This window comes from Cardiocondyla obscurior, linkage group LG23, assembly GCF_019399895.1.
Source record: "Cardiocondyla obscurior isolate alpha-2009 linkage group LG23, Cobs3.1, whole genome shotgun sequence".
Classification (NCBI taxonomy): Eukaryota; Metazoa; Arthropoda; class Insecta; order Hymenoptera; family Formicidae; genus Cardiocondyla; species Cardiocondyla obscurior.
Genome location: NC_091886.1, coordinates 2,595,839 through 2,623,372, shown reverse-complemented (window position 1 = coordinate 2,623,372; position 27,534 = coordinate 2,595,839). Strand labels below are relative to the sequence as shown.

Below are 27,534 nucleotides of genomic sequence, written 5' to 3'. Positions count from 1 at the left end.
GCAAATATTTTTAATAGTCGTAAAAATGATAAAAAGCACTTCTGTATATTAAAAACTGATATGTAAGTTAAAGAAAAATGCGTCCTTCACTGTTTTGTAAAAGTGCAAAAAAAGTTATCTTCTTTTTTTTCTTTTTTTTATTTTTTGCCAAGATGGATTTTATATTTTTCACATATGACTCCTTTTCAGAAATGTTTTCTTTGTATAAAATATTTTTAATTAAATTGCGATTTTTGATAGAGACGCACAGAGATGTTAATGCAATTCTTAGTGACTGATATATTATGTAATATAGTTTCTTACATTTTCAAGAATATTTTTGTGCAGACTGATATACATTTGTCAGCTGGTTGTTAGCCAAATTTCTCGAGTCATGTTTAATCATGTTTAATAGGCTTTACGGAAAAGCACCTCGAGTAGTGTTTACGACGCTTAGAGAGTTTTGGTACAATCAGAAAGAAACTCGAAGAAACAAGTGGAAGAGGACGAGATACCGTTCCGAAATTGAAATAAAATCTCCCGACTCATCGCGCAAAATTACCCGGTCGAGTGGGCACTATCTTATTCGAATTAGTTGGAATTTTCTTCTCGTCTCATTGTAACGATCCCGGTCTGACATCGATACAAAGCTGACCTGAGAGCGTTGCAAAAAGAAAGGAGAAAAAAAACGTACAATAAAAAAGAATACAAATCCATCAAAAAAAATATATAACTAGAAATCTTGTTATTTTAACCAACTTGTTATGGAAATGTCAGGCACTTTAACTCTTAGACGAAACTTCAGAACATCAGCGGAATTTACAAATATATATATTTAATTAATTTCCAATTCTACGCAATTTAAAATTATTATTAATTACAATAAAAAAAAAATTAAAAAAAAAACAAGACTTATTTTTGGGAAAAAATAAACTGCATGTATTAGCACGTTCTACTCGAATATGGGGATAAGCCTGCGTAAATGGGTCTTAATCCCTTTCGACCCGACCGGATTGATCGATTGAGACGTATCCTCCAATCTTTATCTACAAATCTCTGCGCCGTGCAGCGCAAGAACAATCATCGACAGGCGCTAAGCTGTTTTGTGGCGCTTTGCGGCCTGTGGGGTGCAAAGGCTGGCCGGGCACAAAGGGCCCACTGTAGGCCCGAGAACCATCCGGCATTCGGTGTTTATTTAACTAACAAAGCACGAGGCGCATACCTGTTCACTGTGTGGCATCATCGCGCGATCATTATCGCGTTGTATAGCCGGAGAGAGATCGCCGTCGGCGTTGCGTCGCGCGCGAATGACGGCGAGATAGCAGCGAATCTCGTCTCGATCGCTCGCAGCATCCATCGTCATTCACGCGCGGCAGCATCGTTCGCAACGATTCCTTATGGCACATAACGGATATGGATACGCCTCATGGACGGCCGACTATCGCCTAATTCGAACTTGCAAAATTGGCAGAATTAAAAAAAAAATGTATATCAACTTAGTATATAAATACTTGTTAAAAAATCTGCAAGTTCAGTCGAGGGATCGCTACCGAGTTGATCCGCAGAAATATTTTATTTTAATTAAAAAAATTAACGTTACTTTAAAATACTTAATCGTGTTAAGTATTTTTTTATTTTATATGTTGTATCTTAACGTTTTATTTTATTTCTATATGTATAATTAATTTTTTTTTTTTTTTAACGCACTTTATACGTTTTCTTTTTAAATCTGAGAGGAGGAATTACTTTTTCTAAAGGTGCAATGTTATTTCATGATGCTCTCTTCCGGTGTTAATAAGCTCATCGTCATTCGTGTATTCCATGAAAAAAAAAATCTCTAAATGGGCCTTTACGCGTTAAGAAGTGCGAAAAATGTTCAAATCAACGAGACAGTTTGCACGATTTGTAGCGCGGCGGGGTTTCGACGTCTTTATCTCGCTTTATATGTGTTCTTTTCGACATGGGATTAGTTTTGAGGGCCCGCGCGAGGTCCTTTTAGAAATTCTTTCGCCTGGTTAGTTCCGTCAACGTTGATCCTTCTTAACGTGAACGGCGCGGGAGGCGCCTTCGTTTAATCTCAGCTTTTCACGAGCTCGTTTCGAGAAAAGGGGAGGCGAGCGGAAGAAAGAGAGAGCGAGCGAACGAGATCAGCCTACGTGGTGGAACGAGGAAGGAGAAGAAATTGAGAGAGCGAGAAAGCGAAAAGAGTGACGTATACGCGAGGGAGAAAGAAGGAGCGAGAGGGAGGATGACGACAGTACGGGAGGGAGAGAAGTTTGCGCGTACGTTTTTTGGTGTCCTCTCGAGACGGCGGCCGCGATCTCTCGATACGAGAGAGCCAGCAGCCTCCTTTCGTGGCTCACTCGAGTACTATTTGTCGGGCTCTTAGAATACGTATATATCGGTCTCTCTGGCAAAGCGATGACCTAAAGTTTTGAGCAAACACGACACCCGCCTCGACGACAACCGCCGCGAGATCTTCGTTTAGCCGCTCCTCACTCGTACCTCGCGTCCTCGATAGAGAGATCTATCCGGACGGCAGCCTAATTGAACTCTGCCATTTCTGCGCGACGGACTGTTACGAAAATTTAGATAAAATTGAGACAAAACCCCTATAATTACGTGGAAATTGGGAATAAAATTTTATCTCTGAATTTTAAGCAGTAAAAAAATTAAATTTTTGTTTTAGAAAAATTAAAAGTTGACTTTTTGTAATTATTTTATGTCGTGTAGTGATTATAGTAATGAAATTATATTAATATTATAATGATATAATATTAATATTGCAAGCAAATTCGAAACGGCCTACTCAGCTCGCGAAAGAAGATGTACAAGAAACGTAAATCACTCTTCAAATCACCAACGTCTCAAACTTCGGTATACACCTGCTGATTCACCGTTTTCGATCTCTATCACTTCGATCCCTTTTGTTTCCTCTGTCGGCAGAAGGAAAGCGCCGGCGGGTACGAGTTTCCTCCGGTGAAAATTGAGACTCGCGGTAACTCGGCGGTGATCAGCCGAAGAGCAAAGCGGGACGAAGGGGGGGTGGCCGTCGAAAGGGAGGGTTGCAGAACGTCTGCGGTGCGGAATTAGTATTCAGGGGCGTCTCCGCGAGCGTTTATTTTACAAAGACGGGCAAATAGAGCTCCGTCGTGCCACCCTGTGTTCGGGGGTGGAGAGGCTCTGAGGGAAAAGCACGAAGGGGAAGAGGGGGTGGGAGGACGAGCGAGGCAAGGAGGCCTCGTGCCCTCACGTGCGCGGCACTTTGTCAGGGGCGCTTCTCAGGACGTCGCCGTGCCGAATAGTGGCAGCGGGGTGCAACGAGCAACGTAATGGGCATGTCGTCAAACTGTTGGGATGCCTAACCGACGTCGAGCGTCGCCGACGGCAACCCTCGGCCGCCGTCGTCGTCGGCGGCGTGGCAGTTATCCCGCCAAGGGGTAGTCCCGTAAAGGGCAAGGGCGAGACGAAAGTGAGAAGGCGGCTGAAAGCGCGGAGGTGCGACGGAGTCAGAGCGAAAGAGTGAAACGGGAGATCGTCGGAGGCAAACTGCAGCCGCCATCTTGCACGTGAGCGGAATTTCTGAACGGATATCAAACGACCGGAGAATACTCTGTCTCTCCCCTGCCAAGCCACCCGGTTTCCCACATTTCTTCTTTCTCGGTTCCCGCTACGACAACCTCGGCGCGTCTCGACGCGGCTCGGCGCGTTGACAAATTGTTTGATAACCACTGCTCGGATTTGGACGAGTTGAAATTTGTAAAAGTTCAATTTCGGCCTTTCTTTTTAATGATGGAGAACTTCTTTCGTATTCATTTAAGATTAAATTTACAAAGAAAACGAATTGAAATTATTTAACTGGATCAAGCACAATGTAATACTTCAAATAAAATGTAAGAAAATAAAAAAATAAAAAATTGTAACTTTAAGCATTCATCGAGTATTATTTATTTTTTATCCCAATGGTGATCAAAAAGAAAAGCTTCTTTAAAATCGCAAATAATGACGCAATTTTGAAGATACGCAGAGAAAAGCTTTGTGCTCTATATTGTTGTAACTCTCACGCGTAAACCTAACTTTTTTCTTTTTTTTCACGATAATTTTCCTCAAGATATATCGCTCCACATGCCGTCGATTACGTCCATATGTAAGTACCGTCGATTAGCATTAGATCCACGTAGACTCTCCCTAAACACTATACCCTATTTAGGCTAACTTGGTAATCACCGAGGGGCTGCTAATCGCCAGGGGGTTGCCGTTTCCTCCCGCGTACCAGCCTGCGGGTAATTACAGGCCCAGTGACGTTGAATAAAGTCATTAGATTTTTCTCGTTTCGCATGTGTCCGGGTAGGAACGGCGCGGCGCGGAAGGGTACGAGTCGCGTGGATACACTCCGAATACATTTTGTATTAATTATCGACGATGCGCGTGCGAGAAAAAAAAAGTCGTCGGTAAAATTGCAGCGAGTGTCATCGTTCGTAAAAAAAAAAATATCCCGAGTTTGCCACATCTGCGGCAGGTGCAGCGAGCTTCCGTCCGTCGTGACTTTGACAAATTCGGTAAAAACGTTGAAACGTGTTAATCATCTTTCGTCGTTAAAAGAGAAGAAAATGAAGGAACGGCAGTCGGGCCTGATTTACGGTATGATACTGACGATTATTATTCAATGAAATTGATTAAACCGAGTATATCGCGTAGCGATTTAAATAATCGAAGTAAATTGCATGATTGTTTAATGCGAGATTTATATATATTAAATGATAAACTATAATAAATGTTGTATTACGCGAAAGTTATGTATTATATAAATATCTGTTAACGTTGGTTTATAAAATATTTATTGATATTTGACTGCGAACGTCATTGGCAAAAAAAAAAAAAAAATGTGACGTTAACGAAAAAAGAAAAAAAAAATTGTAATAAAAATAATCGTGAGATCGCGATGAATATAATTGCGATGCGTCGCGCGGTGTAAGAAGCCGGGAAAATTCTAATAATAACCGAGTGGAATGAATCGCGAGATAATGCACGTATTAGTAGGCTAAACGCTCGTTGCCGAGGGATGCCCCGAGGGTGCGCGGAGGGTAGAATTTTGCTGGGAGCTCGGCGACCATTTTCCCAGGGGACGCGGCCGGCACCTCGATCCCGAGTCGAGCGATCAAGTTTCATTGTAGCAACCGAGTCTGGCAACAACTATACAACATACCCCTCAAGCTCCCATTACTAATCTCGTAACCTCTGGCCAATGAAGAACCGGCGGGTTTTTCTTTCTTTTTTTTTATTCCTCACGATCGCGAGCGGCTTCGCCGCGAAGAAAAATATAATAAATAAAAATAATACTTATCCTTTCGTAATAAAGCACGTTACGATTGAACGAGATTCGACCGAAATGTGTTTCTCTCGCGCGAAATGGACTATCTGTATTTCCGTCTCGAAGATCGCCGAGAGGTTCGCGAGAAGTTACTCACCGGTGAGTGGGTCCGTACCTCCAGCGCGTCTACTCTACATTGCTCATCTCGTAACAGCCGCGGGGCCCTCCCGGATCGCTCGGTGTTTCTCGAGGAGCGTAAAATGTTTTCGGTGCAAGGTAGCCGGACGGTCGCGCGGATGGGTTTTCAGAAACGTCGTCGATGTTTGCCGCGGCCAAAGTGGTCTCGAGTGCGCGTCCATTAGCCGGGCACGCGGTTACGCTCGCGCGCGTGGAAAAGTACACGCCGGTAGGAGGAGAGCGTGCCCGCGGTTGCGTGTGTAAAGAAAAAGAAATACCGTCGAAGACACCTCGATCGCGCGGCTACCGGGAGCCGCACGGCAAACACCGACCGACGTAGAGGCGTACACAGAGGCCGCGGCGTACATATTGTATAAGTAGCGTTCGTTGGCCCCTTTTGCTCGCTTTTCGAAACGTCTCGAGGAGAGACTTGGACCGCACGCCGATTCCACCCGTGCGGCTGCAGCTCGCAACGTCTCCGTCGCATCTCACGTTGCGCCGCGCGTCACAAATTCTTTTTAATTACTTCCGAGAAACCCGGGAACCCGTTTGCGAGGGGTGGTCGCGAGAGGTGCGATCTTCGCAGGACTAAACTTCCAGAGGTTAATTTTTTTTTTCTTTTCTTTTTTTTCTTTCTTTTCTTTTTAGAAAAAAAAAAACAAATTACGTTTAACAATCGCTTGTTCTATTCTTACGATTTTGCAAACGCGTCCCCGTTGGCCGTGAAAAAAAAAAATTAATTAAGCAACCGCGTTTCCGTCCTCGCGTTAATATCTACCGGGCAAAATTGTACATTAAAAAAATTGTCAGTCGATTAAGAAAATTTTCCGAAAATTTCACGCCACGTTACTTCATTCGTACCGTGTCATCGATCATCGTTCGTCTTGGGAAGTCTGCGCGCGCGGTGCACGTAAACGTCTTAATACACTGGGGTGTTTGCGGAAATTCGACATTCAGGCTGCACGCCCGCGGCTCGGAAGCTCGCCCTCTCGAGACGGACCCTCCGAAAGGCAGGACGTGGAGGGAAGAGACACTTTGAATCCGACGGCGATGCTTTACGCACGGCCGAATGTCATTACGCGCACCGCGGCGGCCACTCGACTCCGAATTTGTTTCCGATTTGTATTCGAGCCGGCCCCGCCGCAGGAGTGTTCTCCAGGTCGCAGCGTGTCGTCAAGGGCACGGGCGCGACCGCATTCGATCACGCGCTCGGTTTCACCCTCAAGTACCCGTGCCCGAACGAGTACTCTTGAGCAGCCCGCTAGTGTATACTTCGTAGCGATCGGGGAAAATGTGGCTTTATTTGAGGATACTATCGCCACGTTCTTTCAACGCTATTCGGATACCGATACCTCGTTCACGATGACAGAACATTGTCCGGAGTCTAACAACGAAGAGAAGACGCGTTAAAGTAGACGGCAGAGCTTGTTTTATAATTAACTTTTTTTTCTAATATTATTTAATATTTTTTTAAGTATTTGGTTTGATAGTTTGTTCTTGAAAACTGAAAAGATTTTATAAAAAAAAAAAAGAAAAGGAATATTCGAAATGCTCGTCGCGGTAACTTCGGCTTCGTCAAAGGTTAATTTTTTTCCATTTTTTTAGGTTTTTTGCTTTTTTTTTTTTTTTTAATCAGACATCGATTAAAATCACCGTAACTTTAATGGATCGAGCGAGCCGGCGGAATAAAAGCGACCCGGCCTTATGGCAGAATTGTCGTGTATTTTCCATCCGTGCAAAATTCCAATGGATTCGGGCTTTCGGCCATTTCGAGCCGGCCACTCCGCATGCGGAAACTGTTGCCAAATATTTTCCAGTGACATTCGCATTATGAAACGCGGTGCGCGTTTTCGATAAGCGTTTCCGCTATTTTCCGGAAAATGCCGCTCGTACGCGGGCGATAAACAAGTCTCGCGCCGGCGAGTGAGCGCCGAACGAACGAGCGTTATTTATTTGCAGCCGAACGCCAGCGAATCCGCCGGTCAATCAATGATCGCACGCGTGCAATTTGCGATATGTGTGCCCGTTACTCGCGCCCAGAAATTTTCCCGCGGGGCGTGCGGCGGCGGCGACGTACGCGCGGAAAGTTTTACAAATTCGCGAGGGGAGAGGGTGGGCTTTTGCTACGGCCATTATCGGCTCCACGCTAATGCACGCGTACGTAACAGGATAATCTCCGAATTTCGAGTTGCCGCGATACATTCCGCCCGTGTGTAGGTATATAGGGTGTCCGCAGGTTCCCCGCCGACGTTCAGCTCGCTGTTAACCAGCGATTTGACATTTACGAAAATTTACAAATCAAGATCAAGCATTTATCCCTGGCTGGTTAATAAAAAAAATTTTTTCTTTTACTTTAGAGATGTAATTTCTTTTATAGGGGTTTACTTTTTACTTTGTTTGATTGTGAACTCTACGGTATCGAAACATCGAAAACTGCAGAGCGGTAGGGTCTCGTTTGAATACTTATTAAGAGATAATTGACTTCGAAATGCATTTGACTAACGTGCGATTAACGGGAAAGTTCCGTTTCACGCACACCCTGTGTGTTGACCACTCTGTATGTTACACTCACATCAACCGGTGCATCTCGACCAAGCTCGATTCCGCGCAATATGGCACTGATTTATTTATTCGCATCAGGGCTGCGATATACCGGCGGGATGTTGAAAAAAAAAAAAAATCAGGCCAAGAAATTCCGTATCGCTTTAATCGTTCGCGGAAAGTTGAAAAGGTGTACGTCGGAAGAAACCTTTCGGAAACGGAGGATATCAGAATCGAACGAATCGGAATCGCCTGTCTCGATCATTTTTCAAAGCGACGCGCCGATTTTGCACTGTCCTACGTCCCGGAATATTTTTCACCTTCAAATAGGTGCATAATTACAAGAGTATGTTGCGCAACGTGCAGCAAGCAACCGTGAAATAACTCACACCGCTGGCACTGCGTGCGGTCGCGGCTCCGCACGGTCGATTCTGCACAGGGAAAATTTAATGCGGCGCCATTACCATAAAATTATGGTCTGCCACGGCGTAATGATGGATTATGAAAATATCGGCGCGATAAATTTGCACGATACACGATGTTTACACACGCGGGCGTTACTTTTCGCTCATCGGTGGCCGTCCGCGGCATCGATCGGCGTTTTCCACCGCGGGAAAGCCGCGCTCAAGTAAACGTCGTCCTGCGAGCCGGCACAAATCCGGCACGGCGTCCCGTGCATAAACGTAGCGTGCATTTAAACGTCACAAAAATTCCCTCGCGATTAAATCGCGAACGTAACGTATTAAATTATTGATACAATACCGCTTTACTTTTAAGAAACGCCGCAAGACCAAAGATTTATTTTACTCCCGAAGCTCAGTTTCTTGAAACTTTGCAATTTAGAAGTGTTAATAATTTTGCAAAGTAAATCTCTATTCTTTAATAAGATCGAGCCTTGAGTGATGGCAGAGAGTGGCTCAGACTTTAGTCCCAAGTTGTCAATTTAATTTTAATATTTTTTAAATAATTTTTTTTCCAAAATTTAGTTCAATCTTTCACATCCAAAAGTGTAGACTGTTTGAAAATGACCACGAATAGAATTTGAAATATACGAAAATACAAGGAGTGCACAAAGAAAAAAGTGTCATCGAGCTTGGTCTAATTTAACGACGTACACGTGACTGGGTCGCGTTAAAAACACCTTTGCGATCGTTTTGAGGGGAGGGTTAATGAAGTAGTTTCGTAACAGTCTTTCAGCCATTCTCGTTAGGTCTCGCCTACGACGGTGTGTTTTCGGATGCCATTGTGCCGGACGTTTGACGGCGTATTTGCGTTCGGCGCGACGAATAGAAATTTAAGAAGGGCACAGCCGGCAGCTGCACGCGCCGCGGGGTTCGACTCCGCCGTTGCGTTTCCCGAGAATCTCGATTGTCCGGAGGTGCTCGAGCATCAGCGAAGCTCACTCTCGAGGAAAAATAATTGCGCGCTGCGAGTGTTGCGAGCGAGCGCGTGTGTGCTGCGCAAGCGAGTGCATTCAATTAACAATATTGTGACTTAATATTTGGCCGCTGCGCTTGAGCGAACGCGTCGCTGCGCGACAAGAATGGTACGAGAGTTTTTCTTTTCTTTCCCGAAGGAGCCTGCAGTTGTACTTGTCGGGGATCAAGGAGGATCGAAATAACGATAAAAGTCTCACGGAAATTACGCAATAACAACTATAATAATGGAAATGCAAAACATGAGTATTTAAGGCTAATTCTGTTCATCTGTCTTTTTTAAAGCAGTGCGGAGCTTTCGAAATTATTAATTATATTTATTCGTCAGTAACGTGGATTTTAACTATCTTGCTTGTAAAAATTTTCGTAATAAGGTAAAACATTTTTTTTATTTTACTTCGACAGATGCACGTCGAACTGAAGAAACCTGCAGTGGATTTCCAGAAATCTCACTCTTGCGTGCGAGTACACATTAGAAAACCGGAAGTTCTCATGTAGGTGAAGTGGAGGCTCACGGGGTGCTTCTCAAGACCGATACGATCGCGATCCCCGAACGGGAATCGGGCCGATAAAATAACGGGCGCGGAATCTATTCGCCGGTCCCGGGACCGTCGAGGGTGCAATCCTATAAAAATACATCGGCGGGGTCGGGCGTCGCGCCGCGCGTCGCGACAATGGGCGTCGTAAATGGATTATTAGGCATTAGAATCACACCTGAAATGCATCGGACGGCGCGCGAAGAGCGGAGGAGAGCCTTGCGGAGTCGTGATCCTGCGGGACCTTCGTCACCGACGCGGACGGCTGAGAGCGATTCCCATTTGACGCGTTCCCGTCGCCCCGGGAACGGCACTCGAGAGAAAGACCGTCCGGCTAATATTTTACCTGCAGCAGCCGCACACAAAAGTGTTGACTGAGGCTCCCGTCGTCGCGGAATCCCGACGTCGGAAGTCCCGTATACATGAGATATTTGCGCAATGATCGCACCTAGCCGCCTTCTCGAGTGCCACCGTCGGCCTTCGGGAAAGTTACGAAAATGTGGCACGGCCGAGTATTCTTCTTCGAGAGGTAATCCCCGCACGGTACATAGATTCCCCGTAGAGTTCTCCTCCGCCATTCAGAACCCTCCTTCGATACTCGTGGTTCTAAATAAACCTGGCTAAATAAACCTCTCTTGCTACTATTATCGCGTTGACGCGGGACCGTCTTAATAAACGCTATTATTAGATATTGTTGAAATACTGGAAAGATATATCGTGGAAATGTAAAAGTATTAAGTCAATAATAAGGGAAATATTAATTGCTGTAATATATATTATTATCGCGATTATTTTTATGCAAATCACGTTTGTAATTAGCTCGAAGTCTTTCGCTTCGCTGTCTTTATTTCTAATGTTATACGTTCGCGCGTTTATGATATTCGTCAAATAGTTACAACACGTTCGTTTCTTTGTCGAATAATTTCTCTTCCATTCCAGTCAACTGCGCGCATACATCGGCCTTCCATTGACCACATTTTCTATTATTAACATATCAGAGGAAAGTTGCGGAAGACCGGGCTTGCATTCAGTCAGTAAGCAATGTTGTCAAGCATTCAAATACCATCACGTAATATTGCGTCGGAATATCTCTCATGTTTCTATTATTCTCTTGTGTCTTTTCCGTCAAGTTATAATTCGTCCCAACTTCAAATAAAAAGTTCGCGACATATTTCTTGGTATATCAACCACATATAATTATTAAGAAAAAAAAAAAAAAAAAAAGAAAGAAGAAGAAGTTCAAGTCTCGCAAAATAAAAGCTACACTACAAGCGAGTTAAATTTTATAAATTAAATTTACATCTCTAATCGCGGCACTTCTTGCGCCGGTTGCGCCCCGATGTTACGCTACGAAGTAAGCGCCGAGCTTTAAGGAGCCGACAGATCCGACTTCCGCCAATCGTCAAGAATTGAGACGTTTCTCATGTTCTACGAGAAGCAGATCCGAATACACGCGCAGCCGCAAATCCATTTGACGTGCAACAACCATGAGGGTTAACGAGATCACCACCGTTCGATTCTCCTCCGCCATTCTATCCCCTCGTACCAGGCATTACCTAGCTACCGTGAGTCTCGCCACCATGGAGGTAGCATGCATCCGGTGTACGTGTCGCTTCGCCTAGCTATGACTTATGCGTAATGCATGTACACGCGCATATATACCCGACGCACGCACGCACACACACGCAGGCTCGCGTTGCACGAGTCCACAACCCGATTATGTATGCACGGCGTGTTGCAACGCAGTCGCAAACACACTAGTCCCGCTGTGTCCGATCCGGCAATCTGCTCTAAATACGTCCGGCACAATGGCCATCGTGATGTGGGATCGCCGTAATGTCGTAAAGGCCCCGGAATCGCATCGTATCGCGATCGAAATCTCGCGGCCGGGAGAGCGACCTGTGAGCGACGTGAAAATGCCACGAGGCTGGCAGATCACTTCCTGTTTGGAATATTTCGGAAAAGCCGGTGATTTCCACGGCGTCGCCGCGCAACGGGAGTTCTCAGCGTCCGCGATTTTTCGAGCGTCACTGTCTCGTGTATGAGGATTCGATAATTTAATGTATGTTAACGGTGAAGTTTAGTATACGCCTTCCCTCCTCCCATAATTCTAGCTAATCACAGGTAACGCATGCATTATAATTTATTATTGCAAATAATAGTCCCCTATCACATTTCAATTATTCAACACCGATCGATACCGGATTTTGCATTCGTCGAATTAAATATTAATAATCAAATGTTGAGGTAATATCGTATTATTCAAGATTATAAGCGCGTGTCTGAAATACAAAGGCAGTATTGATCTTTTGTGCCCGACGGAATACGTTTCCGAGGCCCAAAAATATCTCGGCCCGGCCGGTCGCCCTAACGAGAAGATATTTTACTTCGGGGCGATGTTATCCCCTCGTAGTCTCGATCTCGTTCCACCAGCGTTTTCATCGGGATGCCTCGTCATCATTTGTTAAATAAAACTCCGGAGCTCGGTTGCCGAGTTTGAAATAACAAACCTGAATAGAGTTTGCATAGACTGCACATAGGGACTGCACAAGCGGGCAAACGTTTTCGTCTGTTTTTCTAACACCCTCGCCGCGGGAAAGCTGATCGCGGCGCGGCTTCGGACGCGCGTCCAAACACGTATCCGTGAAACGTAAGGATTTGAACGCGAAATACTTGCCGGACCTACCGGCAAACACAAACACCGGTCTTCTAATCTTGCTTGATTTAATGGAACGGTCTCACGTTAATAAAACAGCGCCCAGACTTACTTTATTACACATGTAAACATAATGAAGAAACTTTTCTTTTTTTTTTTTTTAATGAAAAATACAGCAATGAATAATGTAAAAGAAATTTGTTTTTTTTGTATTGCGCTGTTGTACTCAATTAATTAATTATTGTATTTAATTTTAATTAAAAAATTATTTTTAATGGTTATTTTTCTTTTTTTCTGAATTTAAGTCTGTATGCGAATTGTCGACAAGTAGCTATCTTAAATCGGGCATTGCTATGGTTCCGGTGTTTGTGTCGTTTACTTTGCTACAAGCAATATTTAACAAATTGCTTTCGTTCCCCTTTGTCGGGCTTCTCTCGTCGTCGTCGTCGTCATTGGGCGCGTTCTCCGCCGAGGATTTATAGTTACTCGCTTAACGATCGCCTGCGAGGCTTCATTTGATGAATCGAGAGACAATGGAACACTGCGAAATGCTCGTCGATAAATACACGCCGACAGGATTGCGCAGTTAAATCCTGTCCCCAACATTTCACCGTCAATTCACAATATCGGATATAATACAATACCAATTTCGATGCACTCATTAATGAAAAATTTCAGCGTCATTGCAAATGAAAGCCGCGCGAAATTAAAAGTAAATGAACGTATTATTTATGTACGCGACAACATTTTAATTTTTGAGCGTCGGTGATTTTATAATATATAAAAAATGTACTATTAACAAAACAATATTTACGTGCCTATATAATTGTTAATTTTTACAAACGTGATTATCATTCTATATCAGAATTTTTATTTAATTCCGCATAATTCGGACGTAACAGTTAAATTATATACGAGCCGCGTATTGTTTATTTTGTTCCATTAATGAAACATGTGCTATTTGAAATTCTTAAAAGCTGTAACAATCGTGCTTAATATCTTCGTAACAAGTGCTTTCGAAATAAATATTAAGTTAATTCCCAAGGAACATTTAATTAAATGAAAGTTTTCTTGCTGCGGGAGAATTTCGCTGTCGGGACAATATTTTCCAATGCGCCGAACACCGCGCTGTCGTACCGAATATTACATTATCGCGAGTGGCTTTAAAATGTATCGCTTCAAATGCGTTCTAAATTTCATATATTTTTTTTAGATCGAGGTTACTTCATGTCGTTGCTAGTATGTCATTTGATATCGCGTTGCGTTATCGCGGCCCCGTAGGTTTGCGCGTCGCCGAGATTGTTAGCTTCGGTATTAGTTAAACGTGCCTGTTGTCAAGAGAAGCCATATTTGACACATCGGTGTTCGCGTGTCATTTTTGTATGCTAATATTTTGCGTACCAGTCCTCATACCGGCGCTATTCAAGCGGCTGACAACGTGCAACGCATCCTGCTGGCCTAATCGTCCGACGCAATCGCAAATAAAAATGAATTTTTGCAGGGAAACACCGAAAGGCCATCGCGAGCTTTATATTACGGTTTGTCAATCGGCTCGAGTTCTCGACACGCAATACTATCCCTCCCCACGTTTGTTTCGGTCCCTCGCGCGCCGCCGACAGCGATATTTTTGCAGACAAACACAAAAGTCACTCGATAAAAGCGCAATTATTCGAGGAACGTCCTGTGTACCTTCCTCTCGAGCGTATGTTTCTAAATGGAAAGTTTGCGGCGATATCAAGCAAGCGGGTATCTAACTAAAACGTGTGCAATTATTTGAAGAAAATCTTATATAACAAAACACATTGGTGCGCGGAGTTGCGCATTAATGTCAATATCGGGAAAACTCTTGTCGGCTGGTGATAATACACGCGTTTTACTACATTTTTTTACTTCCCCCCCCGTCCCCTCCCGAGCCACTTAATTATCGTCATTCTGGTAAATTAGTTTCTGTCCCGATTACCCGTGTCTCTTACGACTCGTTAATAACGCGACGCAATCACGCGCCGGTAATCGATGCGAGGAATGCATTCGCCTTTGCGCCGAGGAATGAGCGTGGCTTCTTTTTCGCGAGCGGCCAGCCCGAGCGTGCAACAAACGTTCATCTTGTAGCTTGTGTACATTAACTAATGGCCAAGTCCGACTGTTTGTCACCACGACAAATAGATTTCTCAGGTGCTCTTGGCGTGTCGCCTAACGGCGCGCAAATGCGCGCGGAATGTTTCCGTCAACTTGGATATCATTTTTTTTTTTTAAGCGGCTGCACAAATACCGCAGCAGATCGCGTAAAAAAAACGATCGTATCGCGGTGATAAATGATAACTAACCTCGAGAGAAGGCCACCGAAAAGCCCTTCCGAGGTTAAAAATATACAGAAATTAAAATACAAGAGTGCATTCAAAAAACAAAATAATAATAATAAATGCAAAATTGTATCGATAAAAAAATTCACGAGTCAGAAAAAGAATCTCTGCAAATCAAGAGCTGCAGGATTCAAAAAAAGTAATTAGCTCGAAGGCTAAAACTGCCAAGTAAGAACAACAATTGCAAAAGTATATGTTTATACGGCATTAATTGCGAAAGGTAATTAATTAAGGTAACGAGGCGAACGAAGGCAGTTCGACTATTTGCACCGTCAACAATACCCGGCGTTTTTTTTTAATCTCCATAAGAACGTACGTCGTGCGATTATTATTTTCTGGTTCGAAGGGAGTCGAGTCAATTAACTAACTAATTAAGAGCTAACTAAGACAAAGAGAGAGAGTGACCGGACGGATTCGTGGGAACAGAAACTTTATTAAAGTTTAGTTGCATCGAGACAGTAACAGAGAGAGAGGCCGTCGGCGTATGCTTACGAGGTAACTGTGAAAAACTGGTCTTGCGCTTCTCATCGGGTGCGACATCGGTTAAAATGCGGTCTTTAATCGACGACCGTACACATCCAGATCCGCGTATTTCAATCCTATACGCACAGGTACGTATACATCGATACATATACATATACAGGGGTGGGAGGGAGGGAGGGGGCGGGGTGAACCGTAGAAGGTAAAGTACTCGGGTTTGTACAGAATACATATATATACGCATATATATGCAATCTTCGTTTTTTTTCTTTTTTACCGTCTCTACCAACGTGGATTATACAATGGGGATACGCTAGATTAAACCTTAAACGACTTTATATTACACTATGAACAAGCGGAGATCGCAATCAGTCTGACGTAATGCCCCGCGTACATCAGTTCCTCGCGCTGCCCTTATCAATTCGACAGCCGGGCCGGCGTTCTCGTATTTACAAAAAGGGTTCCTAAATTCGCCGGTAGAATCAATCAGCGTCAACGCGAGCCGCTCATCACAAAAGTGGAGCGAATTACAGTTCGGGGGAGACGTCGCCGTCGAACAGAGATCCGTTTCATACACATTTTTCCCTCTTACGAACTCATCATTTTCTACTGCGGTATATAAAGATGCTGCAATAGATATTTATAAATAGATACTTTACATGGGATAAGCGTATTAAATATTACTTTTTACGATAACGGTTTTACGTGCCGGATTTTTGGATAAACGGATCGCGTTGGGACTTTCGGCCACCGTACGACGATTTCGAGATCGCACGATGATCGTTATAGGCTTTTTGTTCCACCGTCGAATTGCAGTTTATTACGTAATTTGTTTCTTAGACATCTATCTATATATTACACATATAAGTTCATCGAGGCATAGCCGAAGCTTGCTTCGTCCGAATTGCTTAACTCGAATTATCTTTCCGCGCTCGTTGAAAAAGGTCGGTTATCCATCGACAGTCTCTGAGACTCTACTACACACGCATCGTTTCGTTTATTAAGCAGAAGCAAAGTGAAATACTTGAGCTTTATATTTAATTAATAAAGATCCGCAATTTAAAACGCGTCTGGAAAATTAAAACCTTCCTGAGATTCGTGAGATGTTTACGGCATTTAAGTTTGGCTTTCTTTTTTTTTCTCGCTCGAGCGTCGAGTTAAAAATTTGACGTGAGTTCTTTGATTATTATTTGCTATTTTTATCGCTGTTTTTTAGAGATATATTAAATAAATTATTCTTCCTCATTTATTACTCCCTTTTTTTTTGTTAAAGCTTTGACAAATAAATCAGAGCTTCGTATTATCGTGCAGAGTTTTTACCATTGGTGTGAAACAATTAAACGTAAAGACGCACAGCACGAGTAACACGCGAGAATGTGATCCCGATATGACTCTAATAGAAATATAATCAGCGATAGATTGATCTGTTTCTTGCGTGGATACGCTAACACACAATACCTTGTAATTTTCCGCTTTGTTTCGTTTCGGAGTTTAGCTTACGAGCACTTTTCACGCGTGCTATTTAATAAGTGATATAAAATAGATCGAGAAATAATTGAAACCAATCATTTTCCGAGATTTTTTTCTTCCCTCGGTGTGTCTAGAATCGTGAAGGTAAAAATAGTATAGGCCTAAACGCACGTTAATGACACTCCGGCAATTAATGTACGTATGTGTGATATGCAAATACAATCACGTAAATAAATGTAACAAAATATATAATGTAAAAAGAATAAAGTGTAACATTTGATCCTCCGCAATAATCATCTCTCCAATAATTTTTCTTTTTCTTCAATAATTCAATCATTATTATTTAAGTCTTTATCACTCTCAGATTTTCACGTAGAACGTCTCACTTTTTAAAAATTCTTTTTTGCAAAGTCAAACTTGTCTTGGATTTAAACCCGAAGTATTCTATTAAATTCTGTTCGTTCATTCGATAACATTTCGCGCGATCGTGAATTCGATAAGACGTCGATTAAAAGAAAGTTGTCGTAAAATTCTGTAGTTCGAAAACAGCTCGTATCGCGAATAGAATGGAAGAAAAAAAATATTTAAAAAAATTAAGAAAAGCGTAGACACTCGAGAAACACGCTGAAGGTACCTGCCGCGTAAACCGACCGACTTCTTCCGAGCCTTTCATTAGACGCTGGACCCGCCGGCGGGATTAGTCGGAATGTAGTAATTCCTGACGTGCAGATGATTGTTTATGTGTACGGTCGATAGCTGCTGCTGCTGACCGCCGCTTTGTACACTCTGGTGGTTCCAGTGAGCGGCCGGGGACACGACCTTCGGCATATCCGGACTGGCCGACGGCGGCGTGCCCGGCGATGGTAACGCGTTCGCGTCGGCGACTACGTCGACGTCGACGTCCTCGTCGTCCTGATCGGCTTCCGGCAGATCGTGCAGCTCGTCCTCGCTGCAGCTGAACCTGCGCGATTTAGTTGGTCCTAGAACGTCCGCTTCGATCTGATGCTGCTGGTCGTCCGGCGCCAAGAGCGACGCCACGTCGAACTGTCGCTTTCTCGGCTGAAAAGACGACTGCCGAAGAGACTGACTCGGGAAAGGACTCTGCTGCTGCTGCTGCTGCTGATGGTGATGGTGGTGATGCGGCGGCCAGATCGCGGATATCGGCTGCGAGGTCACCGTAGGTCCGAGCGCCGTCGGAGGCGGCGGTGTCGCGGGTAAAGGTGGAGGACTGGGACTATCCGGTTCTTCGTCGACCGCCAGGCCCATGTGCCGACGCACCTTGCGCTGAGCCTTACGCCGACGAAAATCACCGCGGCGGAAATCTTCCAAGTTCGCGGGATGGATCGCCCAGTAGTGGCCCTTGCCGTTAGCGCTTCTGCCGGACTTGACGAAGCAGTCGTTCAGCGAGAGATTGTGCCGGATAGAATTGCGCCAGCCGGGACCGCGAGTGCGAAAATACGGATAATGCTCGAGGATGTGCTGATATATATCGGAGAGCACGAGCTTCTTCTCCGGCGACGACAGTATCGCCATGGCGATCAGGCCGATGTAGCTGTGCTGCGGTTTAGGTTCCTCGGGTATCCGTTGATGATGGGGGTGTAGCAGCGCCATGGATAGCGCTAATCGCCCAGGGTAACCGGCCGCTGCGGCGGCCGCCGGGTACAGCGGGAGCGGCGCCGGAAATCCCGGGCCCATGCTCAGATGAGCCGTCGGCGCCCCCGAAGGAGGATGCGCCACGCCAGGATGTTGTATCTGCTGCGCCAGCCGCAATCGTTCCGCCATCGCGTAATGGTACAAATGTAGTCGATAGTGCTCGAGGCCCGGCAGAAAGCCGGCCATCGGATTGCCCAGGCCAACGGCCAGCGGCTCCTTCGCCGGTGGTGGGCTCTCGTTGCTGCACATTGTTATCAGCCGACTCAATACCGATCTTCGATCCCGATCGACACTCCTGATCGTTCTCTCCGCGAGGGAGGAACGCTCGTCGCTATCAGCGACGGTTTTCCACGTCGAACTACGTGGTCATGAGATCGTCAGATTGGAGAACATTGAACCGAAAAGAAAATGAAGAGCTGGGCACTTTTTCCGCGCACTGAACTCGCCGGCCCGCTGCCGCGATACGCGCCGGGGCTTCTCAACGTTAGCGTCGAAAATTACCGCTCCGGGGGTGGCGACGTCGCGCCGCCGACGGTCCCTGTTTTCCAACAGTTTTCACCCTGTTTGTCGCGATGCGCATCGAACAGCGGACTGTTCATGATTTACGATCCTTGGCCGTGTGCGACTGCCTCGCCGACGAGTTTCTCGTTCCGCTCAATGCGCGGCCGCGCGAACGGAGAACCGCCCATTCGTGCAAGGGGAACACTCGGCATTCGACGCGAAGAGGGGACCAGCGAGTGTATCTGTTCGACGAGTTCCTGCAAGAGACCCCGTGCTGCAGAGGGAATCTGAATGTCGGCACGTCGTCCAATGGAAGAGCGGAGGGTCGGACGAAAATGGAACCCACCACCGGTCGTCACGCCTACGACGTCGCCGATATTGATCCTGGCCGGTGTAATCTGGCCACCGGTGGTGGTAGTGGAGATGGTGACGGCCTTGATGATGGTGCGGCCGTCGTCGCCGCACCACGTCGCCGCTCTCTTATCTCTACGTGGCCTGACATAGCTCGATATCATAGCCGATCCTGGACCGGGGAGTTGAGAGACGATCGATGCGTGTTTCCCGTTTTCAGAGCGTGTGCTGCACCGTGAGTTTCGGAAATGGCATCCGCTCCTCTTCGTCTACCTGCCGCTCTTCTCCTTCTACTTTGTGCGCGCTGCCCCCGTCGTCATGGAGCACGGCGTCCTCGGCGAGAGGAGATCGAGATCGAGTGGCCTTTACTTACGATTCCGAAGCTCGCGCGGATTGTGATTTGTTATTTAAGGTAAACATTTCAAGTAACGTATTTCGAAACGTGTGCGAAAAATGGGTACTCAGATATTTAGAGATTTGACTTGAGTGCGACATGTCGCGCATCTTCGACAAGTTTGACTTGCTTTGTATTTAATAATTGTACTATTTATTAATTTTTCCTTTTAGTTATTTTATTGTCTGCGGTTTATATCGAATAAAAATATTTTAATTAAATCGTCCATTAAAAATTAAAATATATATTTAAAGAAAAAGTTACTTTCACTGTAAAATAGTTAATTTATTTTTATTTTAATTATTTTTAATATTTATCGCGAGCTAATTATAAATAAAAATTACATTATTTAAACGAATTCGTACCATCTACATAATTCGCCGCGCCCATCTCAGTTATCTCAGTTACTTCAGTTTTTCTCGGATTCAGATACTCGAATAAACGTTAAACTGATGAATACTTTCATAAATCAGCTCATCTAATGCACCCGTTAAATCTCCATTAGATTCCATCGTTTTGAACGTTTTCGTGATCGATTCCATATCGGGACCGCCGCAAAAATCTCCGCGGTCTCGCGTGAAAGACGGCGACGCGAAGGGCTCGAAGGGATGGGATAAAAAAGAGAATTAAAAAAAAAAAAGCGAGCGGATCGGAGATTTCCGTCGGCACCCCTCCGCGCTCAGACTCGCGACCCTCACTCATTCTTGCCCGTCGGAGAATCCTTTCCGTCCGTGTGGCGCGATTCGTGGACAAAGGCGCGATAAAGTCGTCCGGGTAGCCCCGTTACTCGTAGTCACCGCCCCGCAACTATTTGTAAGCATCCGCCATGCTGGTTTCATATCTGCCGTTTCGGCTTGCACAAAAACATTATTTTCAATCGCACAGGAAGCGGGGAGGGGAGGCGGGGAGGTCCGACCGGCGCAACAATATGGCGTTTACCCTAACCGAAAGGGTGGCGCGGGGGGAACGCGTGATCAGCTCGGATTGCAATTGTTGCGACTCGTTGCAAATAACAGTCCACTGTTCTCTCCTCTCCATCGTTTCCCCCCTCAGGTACGCGGGCCCGCATCTTCCCTCCTCTACGCCCGTTCCCCGTCGCGGCTATTCGCGAACTCCCTGCGTGTCCGAGCCTCGCCTGTTAGCAACGGAAATACAATGTTGCGTATCGACGCGGCATATAAACGTTCCATCGGCCGAGTTACACGCCACCCGGTAGATCCCGTACGTGCAACGGCTGCTGATAACGATATCGCGTTGCCTGTCGGTGAGTATGCCGCGCTATCAGCGTGGATACATAGTACGACTCTCGCGTTGGAAAATAAAGCACATTGTTGTACGATTTTATCATCGAAAAACCTGACATTTCTATTTGGCAGCCGTATAGCATTGAAAATTTAAAAATGTGGTTTTAATTATGGCAATTGTATATATATATATTTTTTTTTTCTTTTACTGAGATTTATTATTATTATTAATGCTTAATTAGTAGCTTAGTTCAAGCTCGTATTAAAAATGTGACGCAGCAAATTTTATTAGAGCAGCGCAAAATTTAATTTAAGATTTAATTAATAATTTAAAGTTTTAACCAAGAACGAAGTATCTTGCACGTATCGCGTGCGCATATAACGTTGTTAGTCAAAATCACGGTAATTATATTTATTTGTTTCCAGACGATCGTGTACGCGTAAGTAAATAAATCCGATGGCGAGCATTTTGAACGTAAGTACGGCTCTTAGAGCCACATTTAACGGTAAAATTTGCGCGAATATCGCGTCGTGAAAAAGATGCAATTTCCCGGTATAATCCACTTTGCGCGCTTTTTCGCGCCGCGATGGACCACCCGGGCCTACGTAGCCGGGACATTGCATTATCGGCAACAAGCGAAAATCGCGCGTAGATAGGCGCGATAAAACGCGCCTTTCAAAGGAAAGCTGCTCCTCGAAATAACCGAGGGTCGGGCTGTATTTGTGCTTGCGCGAAACAGGACCCGAGCGAGCGACGGACGCGTAATTCTAGATTCCGGGTTCGATCAGATATAGAGATCGTCGCCGCAAGCGGAGCAAAAGGAAACCGAAGAAGCCAAGAAAGGGGAGCAATAAGTTGTGACGTCGAAGGGTAGGTGGTGCGAGCAAGACGCTTTCGAATTCGCGCACAAACTCGAAACGCCGTGAGATAAGATCGATCTCTTAGCCGCCGACTACACGAAAGAGAAAGAGAGAGAGAGAGACGTTGAATCGAGGATGGTTGCGCGAAACCGGAGCCTGCCGATGCTGTCAAAACACAATAAAACGAGCGATCGAGAGAAGAATTGGTCGATTCCGAGCAGTGGTCGCGACGAGCGACCCCCAGGTCGTGTCCACGACGCCGTCTGTGTGAAGATGCGGCCGATACGGATACATATTGGTCCATTGTACCGCTGCTTGCGCGTTAAAACGCACACGTAGTTCGTCTCTCTCTCTTTCTCTCTTTTTCTCTCCGTTCTCTATAATGGCGATAATTGTGACGAAGTGGTGGGTCATTGTGGGAAAAAAGGTAACACCCCAGAGACCCGCGATCGAGGGCGGTGGCGCGAGTAAGTGGCAGATGCATGGCGCTCCGTTGACAGCTTCTCCGATTTCCCTCCGCATCCTCTCATCCGAAAGCATATCTTCTCGAGCTCTCTTTGCGCCACGGTAAGTCTCTGTCGCGTAAACGTTTCTACTTTCGAAATATCACTAGTTTTTGCGGCGCAGATTACGCGATAAATAATAATTCAACCAAAAAAAAAAAAAATAATAATAATCGAATACCGAGTAAAAGAATAATTAAACACGTTTTAAATTTTAATTTTGACCCTTATACAATTCGCCTGATCTAGCTTTGTATTTTATTCTGTTTAAAGGAGATGAGAATCCCCGCGGAGCCAGCCGATGCGCTATCAGAGGAATGGAAACTGCGCGAAAATTGGGTAACGCTAATCCCAGCTTGCTTAATTCGCCGTGTAATCCGGCGGAAACTCACGGCAGTTTCTCCGTTGGTAAAGTTAATAAATGTCGCGGCAAAGCGACCGGCAAGTTCGAAGCCCGTTCGGAGTTTCGTGTCGGAACACGGCACGAGGTATCCAACGGTTTTGATGCTTCGGAATACACTGCTAATCGGTTTCCAAACTTCTCCCGGTGTATATATATTTATACTCGCGACGGCTGATCGAACAAATCAGATCCCGATATCTCGCCGAAATTTTACGTACAGCTTAATTTTAGACGGTCTAAATTGCACTCGCATTAAATTATCTCTGCTTAAAACGTGAAAAATAAAGCTTCACAAATTTCTAAAAGTTGAAGATAATTGCAAAAAAAATATTGCATCAAATTTCTATTATTCCGACGTTGTATCGCGATTTAATGATTTAAAGATTTTCCCCAGCTGCGAGCAGCAAAAATGTACCGCGATATATTTTGAAACTTTACACACGTATAAATATAGATCCCGTAGATGCACCGGGCGGCAAGCAAAGTTCTCTCGCTTCAATAAACCGTACAGAAATATTGAAATGCGACGGTGGGAATACACACCGCTCATTGGATATGTACGATTCGTACGATCGTTAACTATTCCTAGGAGCGAGCCGTTTAGCAAATAGCGCAAACTTGGCAAACACTTCCGGGGCTGCCAGCCATTACGGGAGTCGCGCGTATATCCATTAAATTCTCCTCCGCGGCGCAAGAGAAAGGGCATTTAACAACGATGCTTTATGCATATTCTAACGAGCTTGCAATCAACTGGTACTAAACATCGCCAGGGCTTCTACCCTCCCCCCGCCCTCCTTCCTCGCGACCCGCTTTTGTAACGCAAGGCGAAGGAAAGAGTAGAAGATGGGCGAAGGCGCGGGGGATGAACGCGAGGGAGAAGCACGGGGGTGGGGGAGCGGGGGGGTGGATGGTCGAAGGTGCGGGAAATGCCCCGTCGACGTTGGTGTGCTGACAACGTGATTGTGTCGGTGGAGTAACCGGTAGATAGCGAGCTGCAGGGAGAAGAGCGTGCCGCGGCAAAGAGAGTGGGGTCCATTAGCTTTGACGCTCGTCTCAAAGGGATGCTACCGTTTTAACGTCGTGTACCGACCTGTTTCCTAAGCACCCCTTTCACGTTGCGCGACGTTATTGCACCGGAGACCGGGAAAATAACCTGATGCCCTGACGACGACAACAACGGCAACTGTTACAATGGACCGGCTCGAGAATGCGCCGCGCCCGGTACGCCCGTACGCGCTCTTAAATATTCATAATTTATAAACTCTCTAAGAGAGTGCGCGGCTCCCATTGGGCGCCGGCCTGTTTCTCACAGCAAGATTTCCGGGGCTCTCTCTGGCGTTCTTTTTTTTTACGAGCGCAACTGAGCTGTGATAAGTTACGCGCCCGCTGTTTTCCCACCAACACGCCGTCGACGGCCGACGTCGAAAATAAATTTGCGGCTTTAGAATGTAATTTGATTTACACATTTTTATATTGTTTAAATTATCGTAATCATTAATATAATTTCTGTAAAAAAAAAATTAATAAAAACTTTTTTCTTTTTTTTCTAATTAAATGCCTATTTAAACGATATCTTTTTACTTCGTTTCGAATAATTGTAAATATGAGAACTTTAATGCGGCAATTAATAAATTATCTAATAATGATTGTGCGAAGACGCGGATTGATGAATGATGCCTTTACAAAGTGCACTCGATAGCGCGCTGAACGATGAACCGCCACTCGAGAGGGTAGCGGAAGTGGCGACAACAACGCGGGGTGCCATTTGTGTTTACAGCCGCGCGGCCCTTTACACCTAACGAGGCGTACCGGACACGGCCGCGCTCTCTTCGGCCTCTTCGGGGTGAGCCGCACGAGCCGTCGCCGTCGAGAGGCGTTGGGCGCATTCGTTGGTCCCTCCACGGCGCGAGGAGAGAGCCGCGTAATTTCAAGAGAGCGGAATAAAAGGGCAATTGGAGCGGAAGCTCTTGAGAGCTCGTGGAAGAGACGGAGAGAGCCGCGTTTCTTTTCTCCCGATATTTCAATGAAACGATTCTGCGATCGAGGGACTCGGAGCGAGAAATGTGACCGTTTGGCCGAGTAACAAGATTATACGGAGCAGGGCGGGATACCAGATTAGATCCGAGAGAGATATTTAAGTAGGGCCCCGGACCAGCGAACCCCGGCATCTCGTTCCACTTATCGACCGCGACAGAATGCCGGGATTTTCGCCAATATTTTGGGTGTTTAGCTTTTGTCGCGGCGTGATGGCCATTGTTGTGAGGGCCCCGAAGTAGGCGTGGACGAAGGGGGGAAAAAAAGAGGGCCTCCTCCGCCGGTCGAAGGAGAGAAAGGTACCGGTCACTTTCCTCTCGGCCCTACCTCGGGCTCGTGTCGGCCCATCGCTATTTCGATCTCGCATAAAGGGTTCCCTTTCGTCGATTGACCGGCACTCTCGAGATAATGAACAGTTGGCTCTTTCCACGGGGACCACTAAAGTCTTTGTCGCGGCGTTTAGTGCCCGTACGATTTACTAACGAATTAGCGGGATTAACTTTCGCGTAGAATCCTTCCGTTACTCGTCAATATCTTTTTTTTATTTTTCTTTTTTTAAACATCGTCATGGTAACCACTAAATTTATTTATCTCGCGCAACTAAATTATAACTACGATCACATTTCGTAGACCCTTCTAAAGTAACGCGCGTATAATTATATCTTTTGTATGTAAATCGCGTACGGATAACTGATCGAGCATTAATATCTCTATTCCATAACAGACAACTCGTTTGACTACGCTTTGCGAGAGGAATGATTTGTTTTCTATTCCCGAGATAAATCCGTGCCCGCCTCTCGTGGGTAGATTAACGTGGAGCGGCGCGGAAAGGCTTATCGAGCTCTTTGATACGCGCGGCAATCGGCGATCGAGAATACGAGATCAAAGCCGACGGCATCGCCAAGGTTATACCGTCCAAATGTCGCGGTGGCTCCAGATGAATATTTCAGACCCCTCCGACCGCCATTGCCGCCCACCGGCCACCGCTCGGGATGTCGTTCCGCAAAGAGCATTTGCGCAATCTATTAGCGCGCTCGAGACTCTCGGGGATGAAACCCTTTTGTCGCTCGCGCGAAGTGCTTAAGCGGTTGGTTAAGCCCGATCACGGGGTGCGGCGCGGGGCCCGCGCTCAAACACACGCGTGCACGCGTAACGTACGCCTTGTCGCATCGGCGATTGATCGGCATCGACGACGGTCGATAGAATTTGACCCTTTAAAAAGCCCCGTAGATCGAATTATAATCCGGCGTATTTTTCGAGACCCCTTTCCTTACTCGAACCGAAAAGTACGAATAAAAATGCACGCCGTACGAAATTATCACGTCCGAAGTGTTATCTCTTTCTAGCTTCTTAAATGGTTATCAAGATGTAACTTCCTCTCTTATTCTAATTTGACATTTTTTATAAACGTTTGTTCTAAATTGTTTGTCGTTCTTTTTAAGCAAGAGAGATACTCGACGGGCTTGTTAAGTATTTAGATTTTGCATTGGGCCGTATCTCGAGTCATCGAGTGTAAAATCTGATATAAAATATTAAATTGACTTTCGTTAACACGCGCGCGTTTGCGGAGTCGATCGCGTGTTTATGGTATACGCGACGAATCGTAATTATCGTAATCGTTTAGTAGCGCAGCGAGAGATTCGGGCAAGGAGGGCAACTGCAAAGCTCGGCTGCGGCAGGAAATTGTTATTTCCCAACGAGAGATACACGTGAACGCTTAACAGCGAGACCGCTCCGCACCGCGTTCGAGGTTCCATTATACCCGGCATTCGGCGGACCTACCAAAACACTTGAGCACTTATTGCGACAGCCGCCCATAACCGTATCTCTGTTTCAGATTGCTCGAAAACCATTGTCCGCCCGAGACAGTTCCTAATAATAACACACGTTCGCTTTGAGAACGCCATGATGCCTCTCGCGTCGAGATTTTAATAACCATGAAAATATGTGTTACAATAACTTTGCGAAATTCAGTCGTGAACATTGAATTCCGGACATAATCTCTAAAAGCGAATAGAAATTCGATAATATGACGATCTGTTAATTTGCAAGCAAAATACTCATTTATGAATGTTGGATCAAATTATTAACATAATTAATCTAATATATAAAATTAATATAATATAAGTAATTTTGTATATATTATTGAAATAGTTTGGTAATTTTGTTTGCATAAAATAATTTAAAATAGAAAGAGAGAGAGACGAAATAAAAATTGGAATTTATTAACGATATAACCGACTATCTGTATCTATATCGCGAACATCTTGATAGTAGATAGGCCTCGCCGGCGACATCAATACCATCATCGGGCAGCTGTCGCGTGGCGCGGGTATCCGCAACAATACTTGTCGAAGTCAACGACAAAAGGGTTCCCTATTTTCTTGATCGCCATGAAAAGGGGTTCTCCGCATTAATCATAACGCGAATAAAAGAAAAAAAAAACTTAAAATATATTTAGAATTAAATAACATGTACCGAAAAGCCGAGAATAAAAAATTAAAAGAAAGATGTTAATTGTAAAAAATTTTATAAAATCGTAAAACTTCGTAAAAGGAAATTTATAATGACATATTTTAAATTACTAAAATTTGTAATCGCGGTTATATTTTAAAACAAGATACGACAATTTTTTTCAGTCCCC

At 45.1% G+C, this 27,534-nt stretch overlaps 1 protein-coding gene and 1 long non-coding RNA gene across 3 annotated transcripts in view; both read right to left on the bottom strand.

Annotated features, from left to right (window-relative positions):
• The window catches only part of LOC139111230 (uncharacterized), a 74,861-nt gene that overhangs the window by 29,431 nt on the left and 17,896 nt on the right, over positions 1 to 27,534 (bottom strand). The window lies entirely within an intron of this gene.
• Positions 15,099 to 19,199, bottom strand: Fd102c (forkhead domain 102C). Its single transcript, XM_070671408.1, has one exon. It carries the CDS (start codon positions 18,846 to 18,848, stop codon positions 17,619 to 17,621), a length of 1,230 nt encoding a protein of 409 aa, XP_070527509.1. The 5' UTR covers positions 18,849 to 19,199; the 3' UTR covers positions 15,099 to 17,618.

What these genes read in the sequence shown, in the direction of transcription:
- Fd102c (XM_070671408.1), bottom strand. Translation starts at nt 18,848, where the DNA reads ATGTGCAGCAACGAGAGCCCACCACCGGCGAAGGAGCCGCTGGCCGTT.